This window comes from Perca fluviatilis, chromosome 6 (assembly GCF_010015445.1).
Source record: "Perca fluviatilis chromosome 6, GENO_Pfluv_1.0, whole genome shotgun sequence".
Lineage (NCBI taxonomy): Eukaryota > Metazoa > Chordata > Actinopteri > Perciformes > Percidae > Perca > Perca fluviatilis.
In genome coordinates, this window is record NC_053117.1 from 33,007,142 (window position 1) to 33,023,429 (window position 16,288).

The 16,288-nt window shown below is 39.0% G+C and overlaps 1 protein-coding gene across 8 annotated transcripts in view; it reads left to right on the top strand.

Annotated features, from left to right (window-relative positions):
- Positions 1-16,288, top strand: part of wdfy3 (WD repeat and FYVE domain containing 3) — a 113,282-nt gene that overhangs the window by 49,913 nt on the left and 47,081 nt on the right. For all 8 annotated transcript variants that reach the window (XM_039804502.1, XM_039804498.1, XM_039804501.1 and 5 more), the window contains 5 exons: positions 3,267-3,456; positions 4,576-4,790; positions 7,205-7,317; positions 9,445-9,682; positions 13,706-13,806. In XM_039804502.1, the coding sequence (XP_039660436.1) occupies positions 3,267-3,456; positions 4,576-4,790; positions 7,205-7,317; positions 9,445-9,682; positions 13,706-13,806 (857 nt within the window). The remainder of the gene's footprint in view (positions 1-3,266; positions 3,457-4,575; positions 4,791-7,204; positions 7,318-9,444; positions 9,683-13,705; positions 13,807-16,288) is intronic.

The window sequence follows — 16,288 nt, forward strand, 5'->3', positions numbered from 1 at the left end:
CTAATTCCTCACGTAAAAAATGGGAGGAAAACCATCTTAGGGAATTGACAGAGTGATGAAAATGACATGTTACACTCCTTTCTCTGGAAAATTCTGTCTGGTGACGCCTGTCAAAGCAGTTGGAGCAGCGGAAATTACTCAAAAATCGGTTTTATGTTACAAACCAACCAAAAAATTAGATTAAATGACTTAAGTGAAGTGTATTTTTTTTCTTCACCTCCACCGAGAAATGTCTTTATTTGCAACATTTTTCCACAGCTAGTCTCAGGCAGGGAAACATGTACAGAAGTAGCCAAATTGCTCTCAGTCTAAAGTAGCATTTTTCTTCTCATCACATTCCTCCTTACTCTCCTGCTCCTCCCCCTCCTTCTCTTCTCTTTTCTCTCAGCTGAAGTTGCCTCCCCTCCCCATCTAAACCCAGACTCTGCAGCTCATTGAATTTGATTTACAAAAGGGGAAACGGTTGGGCCGTTTTAAAATGTTACTCTGCCTTAGTAAACTATAATGACTCAAGTCAAGGTGTCAAGGTGAACCTGGGGGTCTCCTCTCAGTAGTCTCCCCTTCTGTATGTCTGGATCCGCTCCAAGGCTGAATATTCATGAGGTGGACTAATTTGACAATTAGAGATGATAAGGCCCTTCCTTGTTTGTGTACTTCACTGTACGCTCTTCTTTGTGGACTTAATTGCATTTTAAAAACACAATTCCTGCTTTAAAGCCATCATTCAACAATATAAAAAGGTTTTGTGATTGCAATGTGATTTTATGTGGATTGCAAAAAAGGTTTCCATACTCAAAATTATTTAAAAACTCAAAATGTGAGGAATGCTAATTGCTCAGGATTTGCTTGGCTTGCTTCAAACGAAAACATCTCCCATGATTTAATCTCCATCCAAATTATGCTCAGCGGCTCCAAGGCATCTTGTGCAATGAGCTTTGCCTTGAAGAAAATGGCAGCAGTTTGCAATGTGCAAATTGCAGCAATCAGTCTTGTGATTATCAAGTTTGTGACGGTGACACAGCAAAAGCCTTAGATTAAACACATTTAGTTTTTAGTCTAAAAAAAATAAACACAGACTCTTTCAGTGTTGCATATTAGGATTGTTTTCACTGCTGCTGATGGCAGACAATATCCACACTGAGCTGGTTAGATGTAAAAACAGTTGCTATGTATGAAAACACCAGCGTTTTTAGTTTGTTTCCATCCCCACCAAAACATCTGAATAAAAGGAAAGTGGCTAAATCTTTTCTACTTTTGGTTAGAAAACTACAAAACTGTTTATCACAGCTAATCTGCTTACCATCATCATACCCAACATCAAGACATAGTTCTCATACATATTCTCATACATCTGACAAAATATTATACTCAAAGTTGACTAAAAAAGACTTGAGTTTTGAGTGCATTACAAATGTAAACAAATTGTGGATTGTGGTCAAATCACTATTAACTCACTATTATTTACGAAACTAAATTCTCTTAAAAGACATTTGGATGTCAACTTGTGAAATTAAATTTACAATGTCCTAAATTTGCAGTTTTATTGACATGCATCGGCCCAGGTATTGTATCATTTCCTTGTAGAATAAAAGTATATTTATTTATTTTTTGTATACTAAATGCAAAAACAGTATACCAAGACAAGTAGTTTATAACATACACTGTATATAATTAGTATGTTGTGAAATTTGGACCCACTGCTCGTCCCCCCTTCATTATGTTTTGCAAGCCTTTACCAAAATGTCAAATTCCCGCTGGAGCTTCTCATGTAGACCGCCAGCAGCCAATCACACTATCCGCGGTGTCTGTCGCTGGTAACTTTATCCTCTCGTGTCTTGTAATGCAGCAGATAATAATTCAGGAGTCCCGTAATATTGAACAACAATTAAAGAGGCGGTCAGCCACTGTTACAAGAAAAACAAAGTTAGTTTCCTGCCCCACACCCAGTCCTTTCAGCACTTTTATGATGACTCCAGCCTTTTCCAGCTCTGCAATTCTCCTGAGGGGGGATTTGCCACTCTGTCATTTGCATCGCAGCAACACGCCCATTTGTTTAATTGCCCGACTGCAGGCCCCAGCAGATCTCCTGCTCTCTGCTGTTTGCACATGCTCGGTGCTTTAGAACTTTCAAACCGTAGCTGACTGACACCGTAATCTGTGAAGTGTGAGGACTGCTGACTCATGCTAAATGAAGTTGGAGTCAAAGTGTTAAATACAATGTGTACATTGAAGTGATTATAGTAAGTAATTCTTCCTGTCCTCGTTACAATAATGTTTCCACTCAGCTTTTCTTTTTTACACCGTAGCTGTGAATCTGAATATTAGCAGCCACTTTCCCTATTTCTGTGAGCCAGATACATATTTTACAATAAAGTAGGGCCTCCAAATAATGGTCAAGGCTTTGAAAGTAAACCGACTAGTGTTAATATTCCACCATGGATTGAACTGAAATTAGGATGATTTCATGTTGTCTTAATCAGCATATTCTCATAACCATATTCAAATGTATCAGCATGGTTTCCCATGGCAAAACAAAATGCTAAACACCAAAAAATATATACAGTAGTAATGTTGTCATTTCTTGCTGACAAAAACGAAATTGTTTTAAAGCTATAGTGCGTAGTTTCTGTCTCCCCCATGAGGAATTCTAAGCAATGACAACAAAATTGTATAATACAGCCTTCCGTAATCGCCCCCACCCCTCCTCCACACTGTTACTAATAGCCAAGGAGGACACGGAGGATTAAAAAAACACGATGGGGTGCCTGGTTAGCTCACCTGGTAGAGCGGGCACCCATATGTGGAGGTTTGCTCCTCGACACAGCGGGCGCTGGTTTGACTCCGATCTGTGGCCCTTTGCTGCATGTTATTAGGCCTAAAATGCCCCAAAAAAATCTTTAAAAAAACACGATGGACTCTTCAGAAGAGGTAATTATCTTCCCTCGATTTTCTGTGCACGAAAGTCGCCGGACGACACCAGTTTCTGAACATAGCCATACTGAGAAATCCAGAAAGAGTGGTGTGGAGCTGATGGTTAATTAGCTTAATTAGCTTTGTATCAGCTCATTTTGCAATGGCTTGAATGTAACCGGCGTTCATTAATATCCAAAAGTTAGGCACTGAAGCTTTAAATACCACACACAAATTCACTTGTGTTGTGATAGCTGTTTTCTTAAAGCTCTTAATGGCATCCTTTTTGGGAATAACTTTGGTGTGAGTCAACTGGACTTAACTAAGCGTGACTGTCTCTCCCCCTGTGCTTCCAGACAAGGCTACTACGGTACGTCGGGTCCTCCCGCCCCAGTCAAAGCCCTGACAGACCTGAAGCTCCACTTAGCCAACACCTCCCATCCCGCTTCCTCCTCGTCCTCGTCTGACATGGTGGTCATCCACCCAGGGGCCGTCCTGGCCATCCTTGACCTGCTGCCCTCCGTCTGCTCCGACAGTCAGCCAGAGGTGAGGAAACACAAGAAGGAAATGTGCTAACATGCACTTCCCGTTATAGTGGGTGAAGGGGTTACGTGCAGTGCAGGAAAGTACCTTTTTTTTTTTTTTTGCCAGTTGGACACAATGGCTTTTACATGTCAAAGTGAACCAGACAGTTTATGCCATTTGCATGTGATTTTTGTACATTTTATGAAGAGTGAATTGAGAAATTGTAGTACATTTAATGCCTGAACATTCAACTTACAGTCATGTTTAAAAATTAAGACACCCATGCTAAAGTTGAATAAAAAAAATCATCTTTTGGAAATGGATCTTAATGCCTTAATTAAAAAGAAATAGGAAAAATCCAACCTTTAAGGACACCAATTTTGTTTGTGAATGAATAATGTATCGTAAATAAATAAATGTTCTTCCTTAAAATACAGGGGGCATAAGTAAGTACACCCCTATGTTAAATTCCCATAGAGGTAGGCAGATGTTTAGTTTTAAAGGCCAGTTATTTCATGGATCCAGGATAGTATGCATCCTGATAAAGTTCCCTTGGCCTTTGGAATTAAAATAGCCCCCCATCATCACATAGCCTTCACCATACCTAGAGATTGGCATGGTTTTATTTTAGTTAGCCTAATAGCTGGTTTGATTTGCATTGAGAGATGATTTTATGGAAAGTACCCCATGCCAATCTCTAGGTATGTTGAACGATATGTGATGATGTGGGGCTATTTTAATTCCAAAGGCCAAGGGAACTTTTCAGGATGCATAGTATCCTGGATCCATGAAATAACTGGCCTTTAAAACTAAATAATCTGCCTGCCTCTAGGGGGAATTTAACATAGGGGTGTGTATACTTATGCCCCCTGTATTTTAAGGAAGAACATTTATTTATTTACAATACATTATTCATTCACAAAGAAAATTGGTGTCCTTAAAGGTTGGATTTTTCCTAATTTTTTTTAATTAAGGCATTAAGATCAATTTGCAAAAGATGATTTTTTGTATTCCTCTTTTTAGTCAACTTTAGCATGGGTGTCCTCATTTTTTCACATGACTGTAAACATATTGACAAAACAATCCTGTAAATCAAACATAATAGGGAATATTGAAATCCACTGTCTGTTTCCCCTCCAGCATGCCCTGGACCTGCAGCTGGCAGTGGCCAACATCCTCCAGCTCCTGGTGAACAGTGAGAGGAACCAGCAGGTGCTGTGTGAAGCTTGCCTCCACCAGCGGCTGTTGCAGCGCTGCAGCCAGGCCCTGGGCGATGAGGACCACCCGCTGCACCCTCCGCTGCAGAGGATGTTTGAGAGGCTGGCTTCGCAGGCCTTGCAGCCGATGGCACTCCGGTACTGCACTTGAACCTCTTTTATGTGGGCTAATACATAGTACATACATTAATATATATAGATTAATGTTTAATAGGTTTGTGTGTGTGTGTGTGTGTGTGTGTGTGTGTATGTATGTTTGTATGTATGCACCAATCACCGAGGCAAATTCCACATAAGTGTTACTTACTGTGGCAACAAAGTCCTTTCTGATACTGATTTGGATTAGGTACTATCCCAGCTCCAGTGTGACCTCATTAACACGGAGCCGAACCTAAACATCACCTCAAGTTGTCCCTTTACCCTAATGTTTTGTGAGACTTCACTTTGCAAAATAGGTCCTGACTACAGGAAAACTTTCATGTTTATAATGCACACCAGAAAGCAAAATGGTTGCATGGATGAGAAGTGAGAAAAATATTTGGCCTGAGAGTAGTGCCTAAAGAAAAACAATGTAGTTTGAGTTTGTCATTTTTTTATACAGTTGCCATTTTAGGACATCTCAGCTGGTCACATGGAGCAATTTTCTTTTTTTATTCAAATGTTTTTGGGATCCAAAACCGTGCAGGATTCAAAAATATTCACTTTTACAAATGTTGAATGAGGAACAAAATAATAACAAATCATGTAAGAAACTTTATTTTTTTACAAGAAAACTCACCTTCCTTTTTCACCTTCAATCAGCCTTTATTGTTTTTTTTTTAAATTTTAAATTGAACCTTTATTTAACCAGGTAGGCCGATTTGAGAACAAATTCTCAATTGTAACAACGACCAGGCCAAGATTGTACTTTAGACTGAACACGCCTATTAGCATGCTAATAGGATACAGCAAACATTCATGTCAACATGCATGTTTAAAGGGACAGTAGCGTGCTGGCATTTACCTTGCAACATTTAGCTTTTTAACATGCTAACATTTAGTATGAAATGTTTAATGTTAGCTCAGTAGCATGCTGTTATGTTACTGTTTTTTATATTATTATTGTTGTTTGGGGCATTTTATGCCTTTTATTTGTTAGCCGACAGCAGAGAGATGACAGGAAATGCGAAAAAAGAGAAGAAAAAAAAAAGAGATGGGAAATGACATGCACCAAAGGTCCCCAGCTAACACAAACTGGGTAATCGCCCCATGCTACTGTCAGTGTCAACATGTGTACAATAATATTTAGCATCTTGCTAACATATTAACATGGTAACAGTTAGCTTGGTAACATGCTAACTTTTAGCGTTACCTATTGAGCTATAGGTGAGGTTTTCCGTTGGGGAAGCGTAATCTGCTTTGACAGGTTTCAGTGTGTAAAAGCGGGCTATTTATGCAGACTAAACGGATTGATTCTCATTTCCCGCTTGACTAGTTAAGTAAGATGGGAGGTTGGGGTTAAGGGACCATGCACATGGTTGGCTCTTTTTATATGTAAATCCCTGGCTGATGTTTTCTTTCCCCCTCATTGTGCTGGGGGTAAACATTTCTGTAGCTGTCAATCTGTTTCCACCCTCCTCTCCTCTCTATCTGTCTGTCTGCCTGCCTGCCTTACTCTTGATCTGTCAGTCTTCTTCTGTCTCTTTCCCTTCATAATTCCTCTCCTCCTTACTGAGTTTTTTTTTCTCATTTTGTCTCTGCTCTGCTAACATCAGGCCCAGATAAGCTCCAGGGTCTTTCTGTTTCTTTGGTGTTGTTCTGAAGCTGTCTTGTGTCGCTCACTCAGCAGCACTCTGACAACTGACACAAACCACTGGGACTCTGCATTCTAGTCACATCAACCTTATCATTGACTTTTACTGAGAAATCAGACTGAATCATACCGTTCACCACAGCTGTTGAGGAGTAGAAGGCAACCTGCAAAATAACTGCTGGCCTGCCATACTACAGACGATTAGATGGATGCTGTTATCCAGAGTCCTTTACAGTTTCACAAGAACATAAAGGAAGTCTTTATGATGGTAGTCCCTCTGGGAATATAACAACTGTACCTGGCAGTGTTGGAGCCACTCCAACTAGTGTGCCACTACAGGCCTTAAAAAATATGATTGTAAAATGTGAATATTATGGTAATAAATAACTCAATATTTCTCTTCTATTCAAAGTCCCTATACAAAAATGCATTATTATGATTATTATGTAAATTAAAAGACTGGTTTTACCTTAGCCAAAGTCACATAACTGCATTTGGTTTCTCTGCATACCCTTTGTAGGTTTAGTGTTGAGTGTAGTCTAGCTTAGTTTAATTTAACTGGGCTCAACATGTACTTCTTTTTTTTAGGCCACTGAAAGGAATATGATACAGGTGTTGAGTTGCAGATTTCAAGTTTATCAATAATAATCAAGAATACAGAATAACAATATTATATTGCCATTTGATTCATGCTGGATTTTTCCCCCTCCCTTTGTTGGTATATTTTTACTCCTGACATCCTGGTAATTTCCCCCTCCAGGGAGTTCTTGCGTCTTGGAAACCCTCTGAACTGCGGCGCCTGGGACAAGAAGCTACTGAAGCAGTACCGGGTTCACAAACCCAGCTCTCTCAGCTACGACGCCGAGATGAGAAGTAAGACAATAACCACTCTCTTCCTAGTTTCGAGCACATGCTAGCGACTGTGCGAGGGGTCTCAGAGGAAATGCTGTTGCTGGTGTAACCACATCTTTTTAAAATAGAAAATTAATCGAGGGGGGACACGCTGTATTCTGCAATAACAGCGGGGGCCCACTTCAAGGAACATCTTAAGTGATCTATAATTTAGTTTTGTAAACATTGTCAAACCTAAAGTATTTAGCTCTCAAATTGATGTTGTCAAAGTAGGTTTTTACCAGCAATTTTCTTATGTTGTATCTGCAGTATTTTCCTCAAAACTATTGCTCAATTGCTGAGTAAAAGGCAGACATTTTTTATTGGTTGAATGTTTTGTTCTAAGTGGTAAAGAAAAACCATCAAGTCATTTTTTGAGGTGGAATTGGTGCACATTAAAATGTAACTTCCCCAAAACTGCTTTAATGCATTTTCTAGTGAATAAGAAATCAACGTAGAGTCTATATATACCAATATACACCTAGTAACGAATATATATATATATATATATATATTGCAGTTGGCAATGTATATTTTTATCACAGATTATTTGATAATTGTTTATTATTATTATTATTATTATTATTTACGTGTTATTTGAAAGAAGAATTGTCTTTATAAATCCACCTTTCAGTTTTTAATAGCAGAGAATTGAAGAGTTTAAGTCCATAGCAGTCCTCCAGTACATTTATGAAATGATAATATCATTTGGGAGCCGTTCCCATCTGCCACAGATGATAGCAGCTTCCTCCCGGGAGAAAGTTTCGTTCTGTGCTAAAAGCTTGGAAAAAGGCCATCAATCTTCTAGCAATTCTGCTCTTTTTATTTTTTTGCTCTCTCTGCGAGCACATTGGGACGAATCCTCCGGTGAATAGGCTGTGATTGCAGGGGATGAGCTTTCCGTTGCCATTTAATTGCCGGTTGAAATTACTAGCACCGGCTTGGCGGTGAAAAGGGTTACGTTTCTGTAGGTTTTCAGAAAGGTTCAGATGCAAGAATAGCCTGGCTTTAGTATGTATAACCCTTAAATTTTACCCAGCTTATGCCATTTATTTCATCTTCAGAGTTGACTAATCAGAATGTATCCCTGTCAGATATGGTAAACTCTCTGCTGAAATATTCATAAAAAGAAAAGGTAAATGATGTGCTTAACCGACGCACTGCAGGTAGAATAGACCTGCATTCATTTTTTTAAGCAAATCCGTAAGTTGTAGGAAACCCTAAGTAGTCTTCTTGGCCTGTGATTAATATCAAGTTAATGTGTAAACTTCCTGTTTAAACAAAGATCGGCTTTCCACTGTGAATACCAATGGTTTGTTTTCTATTAACATCCGTTAATGTTTGTAATTTTGTAGGCTCCTCAGCATGTCCTAATTGCTTATTGTGTCTCCTCCCAGCTTAGAATGGATATTAAGTTCCGGCTAATTACTGCTCTTTACAAGCTGCCGCTGTTAGAACACACAGTGCTCTCTGTCTCTGTCTGTGAGAAGGTAATCTAGCATGGCTTATTAGCTGCCATTGCTGGGTGTTGCAGTAACTGCTTTGATCGCCTTTGTCTTTGCCAGTTGTGCTAACTCTTAACAAATAAGAGCAATTCTTAGTAGAAGGTAAACTATTGTCTGTCTGTCTGTCTGTCTACAGTATCTATCTGAAACTAATCAACAACCTGTATATGAAAGTTAGGTGAGATCATAAAGAATCTCTGCTGATAAACATGCTCTCTTGATTAGCCTAAAATGCTGTCATAACCTAAAGTAGAGAAACCTCAGCTATTTGTATATTGGGAGATAAAACAAGCAACATAATACTGAAGTTGGCAGGCAGCAGCAAAGGAAAAGAAATATCTGAAGGCTATGAAGTTCTTGGTTCCATTCAAGAAACGCAAGGTCAGAGGTGTCATCATTTTCACTCCAAACTGGACCTGGAGTGAAAAGTTACACTTATACATTTGATGTGAAAATGCCTTAACATTGGATCAAATTATAGCTAGTTACAAGATAAAACATGTTTACTAATCACAGCCAAACTACATGTACAAAATAAAGGTCCGTTTCCCACCGTGGATGTTGGATTTAATTGTATTTAATCTGTCCTTTCTTGACTTAACAGACAGTATGACCATGTCCATGGAGGGCTTCGGTCCTGACAGCGTCTTCGCCACGCCAGCGGAAGACAACGGCCAGTATCGCATCAGCCGCAGCCTCGTGCGCTCCGCTGAGGGCAGCACCGTACCCCTCACCCGAGTCAAGTGCCTGGTGTCCATGACAACGCCCCATGACATACGCCTGCACGGCTCGGCCGTCACGCCTTCATTTGTGGAGTTCGACACCTCGCTGGAGGGCTTCGGGTTAGTCAGCGCGAACATTAAAATCTTTGAGTGTTTACATATCTGGTCGTCTATTAGTATGCAGTAAAAAAATTTTGTTGTTGTTGCACTTTTTTTTGTTTCAATTATTTACCCAGGAGATAGGGGTGGGTCACATGCTCTTTACACTCCTCGTGTAAGCACTAACATACTATCTTACAGTCCCTCCAGAAAAACGTGATTATGCGATTGCATAATTCAATGCATAATTTTTTTTTTCGCACTATAATCATCTCAACAGACAATTAATTTTCTCTTTTTATTGCACCATTTGCACATTATTGCTGTACATTTCATATTTTATATATTATTACTGTATATTTGTTTTTATTATATATGTTGAAAGTATTGATAATATATGTTTAAAGTATTGATAATATATGTTGTTTTTAATTGTTGTTTGTATACCTGGAGTGGTAACGAAAATAATTTCCCCCTGGGATTATTAAAGTATTTCTGATTCTGATTCTGATAATCAGCCAAAGTCCGCATATTTATGCGGGGGCCGCATTTTTTCAAATACGCCACACTTTTGCCGCATTAATTGCAGATTTCCGCGCAAAATATGCATGATTTCATAATACATACATTGTCGTTGCAAAAAAGTCACATATATCTTAGCAGAAAGTTGAAAAATGTTGCGTTTACTTCACACGAGCAGCCATTTTCCCCTGTTGCCATGGGAATGTTATGAAGTGACGTAATTACGCGACATGAATATTATCGAAAAGCAGGGTGTTGGGGGAATCACTTTCTTTTCTCTTTTTCATCAAACCGCAGTTTTTGCAAGTTCCCGCAATTTCATTGCATAAAATTGCATAAATATCCCGCATATTCCAATCTCATTTTTTAAGAAAATGTGCCGCATAATCAAGGCTCTTTGCCCTCAACAATCACAAAAAAACTCAGCATTTTTCTGGAAGGACTGATCTTAGGTCTTATGGCTAATATGTTAGCCCACATGTCCCTGTTTACACATCCAGCAGACACAGAGCAACATTCACACTGATTTGGAGTTGTGTTTCTCTCCACCTGATGAATAAGTAACTCCAGTATTCACTATTCTCTAAGCTGCAGTTTGGTCTCCACCAGTTATTGAGAAAATATCTGGCTCTCCAGCTGCTAAATGTTCCACTTTCTTCACCAGCTAGTCGTTACTCTTTGAAAACAGCTGCCTGCTGGGAACAGGGCTGATGATAATTCTCTGACTTTGTCACTTCAAGCAACGCATTTTATGTTTTCATTCATTACATCTAGTCATTTGATCCATTGTTAATATAATAAATATTTACTTGAGAACTTCAGAACTCCACGATTTGACCAGTCTTCATTACATGCTTTTAAAGAGGCTGTTGCAGCAACCAATGATGCCAGTCCTCTGTAATCTACTTTACTCTAAATCATTCTCTTTATGGAGCAATTTTTCTCACCAGTGACACACACCTCAGGGTGCCAAGTCTTATTTTTCCCTACAATTTAATGGGTTGTGTTTTTTGATTTTATTTTATTTTTTTACTGCTGAGCAGCGCTTGCAACTGTCTCAGCAGGAGGCTGTTATTCGCCTCCAGTTCTGGAGCCACGCATACAAATAGGCTTATTTTACACCGACGACACCCTTTGCTTTGTGGGTGCTGGGGCTGACAGGCTCTGCTGCACATCATATGTTAGCGGCACAGTGGCGTGTGGGATGTGACCTTGGCAGTTCACCCACACACTTTCCGTGACACACATGTTACACTGACACAAAGTAAACAACTGTTACGAGAAACTTAAGGCTATAATATGTTATATTCTTCATTAGTATTCATAAGGATACGGATTTAAGAAAGAAGGAGGCATCTTGCAATTCTTAGACTTATTCTGCCAGTTTATGTCAAAGTTTTTTTTTCCTGTAATTACCTGACCAGCATTGAATTACTAGATAGCATCACTTTGATTTGGATTATGTGAATATATTATGCTGTTGTAGACCAAGGCAGCACAGGGATGATTTATGAATATCAAATTAACTACTCTCAAAAGAAGAAAATAAACATAGTTTGTCTCATTGTTATTTGCAATATCCCTGAATCTTTTGTGCAGGTTTGTGGTTTCTCATGCTCTGCTTCTGTGTTTCTGTTGTGCGTTTAACTTGTAGACATAAAGTTTAGCCTCCAACATATTGGCATTGTTGTTGTTTTCAGTGCTGATTCGGCCCCAAACTTTGGTATATTTCGGGGGCAGGTCCAGTTTTAAAGAAAAGGTCCTGCTTTAAAGAAAAAAAATTGTCATTTCCTATTACTTAATATAAATATACGCACTGAGTTTGTATACTCAGATAAAACATCTGTGAACTCCACAGACTTCTACTAGACTCAATAAAGCATCTTTGTTCAAGACCTAACAGCAAGATCAGTTGCCTTTGACTTAAGTTTTATTAGAAACTCCTCTCCCACCCAGTGACCATCTTTCCTGGTTCATCATTTCTCAGCTTTCTTGTTTCTTTTACCCATGAGAAGCCATTTGACTTGTCGCAGCAGCCATCTCAGAATAGAACATGGAGTTTCCCCATGAAAACACAGCAAAGCAGCAGCACACAGGCAACACGGCACTGGCCCACTTTCTCCTCAGCATAAAAAGAGGAGACACACACACACACACACACACACACACACACACACACACACACACACACACACACACACACACGCCCCCTCCTTCCTCTCCCATCTGTCACCATGAAATATTGATGCCCCTGCTGCTATTAGGAATCACACACAGGCACTCTCTTCTCTTGCACACACATGCACATATCCACTTTCTATCATGCACAACATGCTTACACACACACTCAGACACACCAATGCGCACTCACTCAGCCAGCCGTCTCACAAGGGCCCCCATCTAGTGTGGGTGGATGGGGGTGGAGGGGAAAAGACTGCATCTCATTCTGACTGGGAAAAGAAAAATTAGCATAGCAAGCTGGTGAAATCCCAGGAGTGTTTTTTTTATTTTTTATTTAACCTAATCAAGGTGATAATAAGATAAAAAAGACAGCATACATGTTGCTACTATGAAGCAGCAGTGTGGTGTTCTTGCTACTTCGACAGACTGTCTGCCTGCCCTTGAGAAGTGTCCTCGAATAAGTCATTGAATCCCTGCCAGCTTAAGGAACACTGTCCTGTAGCTAACCCTGACCTCGGACCTTCCTGTCCAGGTGGACAAAAAAAGAGAGAAAGCCAACAAAAAATCTGGTCATTTTGGGGCTCAATCCGTGTCTCTTTCAAAATGTATAATTTATAGAGCTAATAAAAAATCTTATAATAAGTGGATTATATCTAGAGCTGCAAGTATCACTTTTTCATTTGTATAATTGATGTACTGTATGTCATCTATGCATATAATCAATTATTAATAATAAAAAATGTCAGATTAGTAAAAAACAAAAACAAAAAAAGAGCCTCTCTTAATCCACACTGAGTCCAGGAGAATGTCTTTAGATTGTGTGATTTGTCCAACAAACGGTCGAAAAACTAAAGATGTTTAATTTACTCATGTTTGAGAGGCTGAAATGGAATGGAATGGTATGGTTTGGTAGGGAAGTCTGAAAGCATTGAGAGACTAACACATTTTTGGTTTTGGTCTTTTTATCGAATTTCTTTTACACTTAATTAGTAACTGGCGAATTGTTTCAGCACCAGTTATATATTTTTTTTCTTATGGTATAGAGATGTTTGTGTGATTTAACAGAAGTGGAATTGTATTTGACTGCGCTCAATGTAATGCTAACCGGCAGGAATTGTGCTAATTGTGCTAATTTCCTCCGTGTGTCCTGAATTGCTGCTGCAGTTTGGCTTTCTTTCCTACAGAGAATGACATAAGAACAATAACCTTGCTCTCTTTTTAAATATGGGACGTTAGGAGGAATGGTATTGAAATGATTGGGTTTGAGATTTACTTTACTTGTCTGTTACAGCTGTTTCACCAGATAACAGTCATGAATCTGTCCTCTGTCCTCCTGTGCAGGTGCCTGTTTCTGCCCAGCCTGGCTCCACACAACGCTCCCACCAACAACACCAACGCCTCAGGTGTCAGCGACGGAGCAGTGCTGAGCGGGATGGGTACAGGTAAAGACAGCCTAAACTTTCTTTATTTTGCAGTTGGATAATATAGTACAAGGGGTTACCATCTTAGCCTCTACATTGCACCTTGAAATGTAGAGACATGTTGACTACTTGCCGGACTAGTTGGTGAACTAACGAGTAGGGCTGCACAATTAATCGCAATTTTATGGAAATCGCAATATGGACTAGTGCAATATCCAAAATCGCAGGGGCAGCACAATATTTGTTAAAGGCAAAATATGTGCCAAACCAGTCTGAATGAAGTATTGTGGTGCTGCAGAGACATCCCGTCCTACAAATCCTATCCTACAGACAAAAATCTTTGTTTGGTACAGATCCTCGCAAAAATCACACTTTTTATTTTTTTATTTTAATATTTTTCAGTGAAAATAAGAATAATGATACAAAAATTATCATTCCCTCCAATATCGTGAATCATATTGCAATATCTGTCAAAATAATTGCAATTGCATATTTTCCTCATATCGTGCAGCCCTACTAACAAGACGCAACCACAGTCATCCTATTGACAAACTTTAGTCTGTGTGTGAGACGACATGTCAAATTAAACTAGCCATTTTCTTCAGTGATTACTACATTTATTTATTTATATATATATATATATATATATATATATATAAAATATATATATATATATATATATATATATATATATATATATATATATATATACACACACACACACACACACACACACACACACACACACACACACACACACACACACACACACACACACAGTGGCTTGCATAAGTTTACACATCCATGCTAAAGTTGACTAAAAAGAGGAATAAAAAAAAAGTCTTTTGGAAATTGATCTTAATGCCTTAATTAAAAAAATTTGGAAAATCCAATCTTTAAGGACACCAGTTTTCTTTGTGAATGAATAATGTATCATAAATAAATAAATAAATGTTCTTCCTTAAAATACAGGGGGCATAAGTATACACACCCCTATGTTAAATTCCTATAGAGGCAGGCAGATTTTTATTTTTAAAGGTTATTTCATGGATCCAGGACACTATGCATCCTGATAAAGTTCCCTTGGCCTTTGGAATTAAAATAGCCCCACATCATCACATACCCTTCACCATACCTACAGATTGGCATGGTTTTATTTCAGTTAGCCTAATAGCTGGTTTGATTTGCATTGAGAGATGATTTTATGGAAAGTACCCCATGCCAATCTCTAGGTATGGTGACGCATATGTGATGATATTTTTTATTCCTCTTTTTAGTCAACTTTAGCATGGGTGTGTAAACTTGTGCAAGCCACTGTATGTCTTTGAGCCTGTATTGTATTTTGATTCAGAATACATTTTCAGTCTTTTTCACCAAAATACACATTAGGAAACTGCATTAGCAAGTATTTTGATTTAGTTGATGTTTCACAGTGACTTGGTTCGGCTTGTTGGATTGTTGGCACATTTAATTTGGATTTTCATTTTCTTCAAAAGGGATAACATTGTATTAGTATTTTAATATCAGTGTAGGATTTAACCACCAACCAACATGTTCTGGGGTCTCTTTCCCAGCAGGTTTGGCGGGCAACAAGCTGTTAGTTAGCAAAATAAGTTTTTTATTCTTGCCACGATAGTATTAACATGTTCTGTCATTGTTACAGAAATGATTGAGGTATACAAAATTTTTTTCCACTAAAGCAGTGAAAGAGTAAGAAAACATTCTGATATTTGAAGTCTTCATATTGCTTCCTCCTGCACAATCCAGCTGTTGTTAATCCTAACACATGAAACGCATTATCTCCCTCTTCAAACACTTAACATGCTGATTTTGCCCCATTTCTTAAACCGCACACACCGTCTTTGCGTTAACTTGTTACATCTTTAGTGTTCTATTTGTGCACCATCTTCCTCATCACTTTCGTTTTCACTAGTGCATCTGCATTCCTCTTGTTTCTTACTTTCTTCCTTCGTCTCGGGGCACAGTGTTGTTGTTTTTTAAACTTCTCAGGATTACTTCGTCTCACCCACAAAGATTGTATTTGTACTGATGTTTTCAGTTTTCATCATTTGTGCTTGCAAAAGAAAAACTCCAACACCTAAAACCCAAACAGCAACCCAACCCAAAGACCTGAAGGCAGAGATAGAAATAATCTGTGACGTTATGGTTGATTTTCTAGTCTGTAGCATCATTTAGTATTTATGAAGCACTGCTAGACTTCTCCTCTCCTCTCCTCTCCTCTCCTCTCCTCTCCTCTCCTCTCCTCTCCTCTCCTCTCCTCTCCTCTCCTCTCCTCTCCTCTCCTCTCCTCTCTTGCTCATCCTCTCGCTCTCCCTCTCCCTCTCATACATTACTATCATTTCTCCATCTGTTTACCTATTCATCAGCTCCCTATGCACTCATCCACCCCACGCTCTCCTCCTTTTGTTTTCTCCAGCCAGTCACCCAACACTATTTATAGACCTCGCCCTTTTTATTTCCCCCTTATCTCTTCTGTCACTCA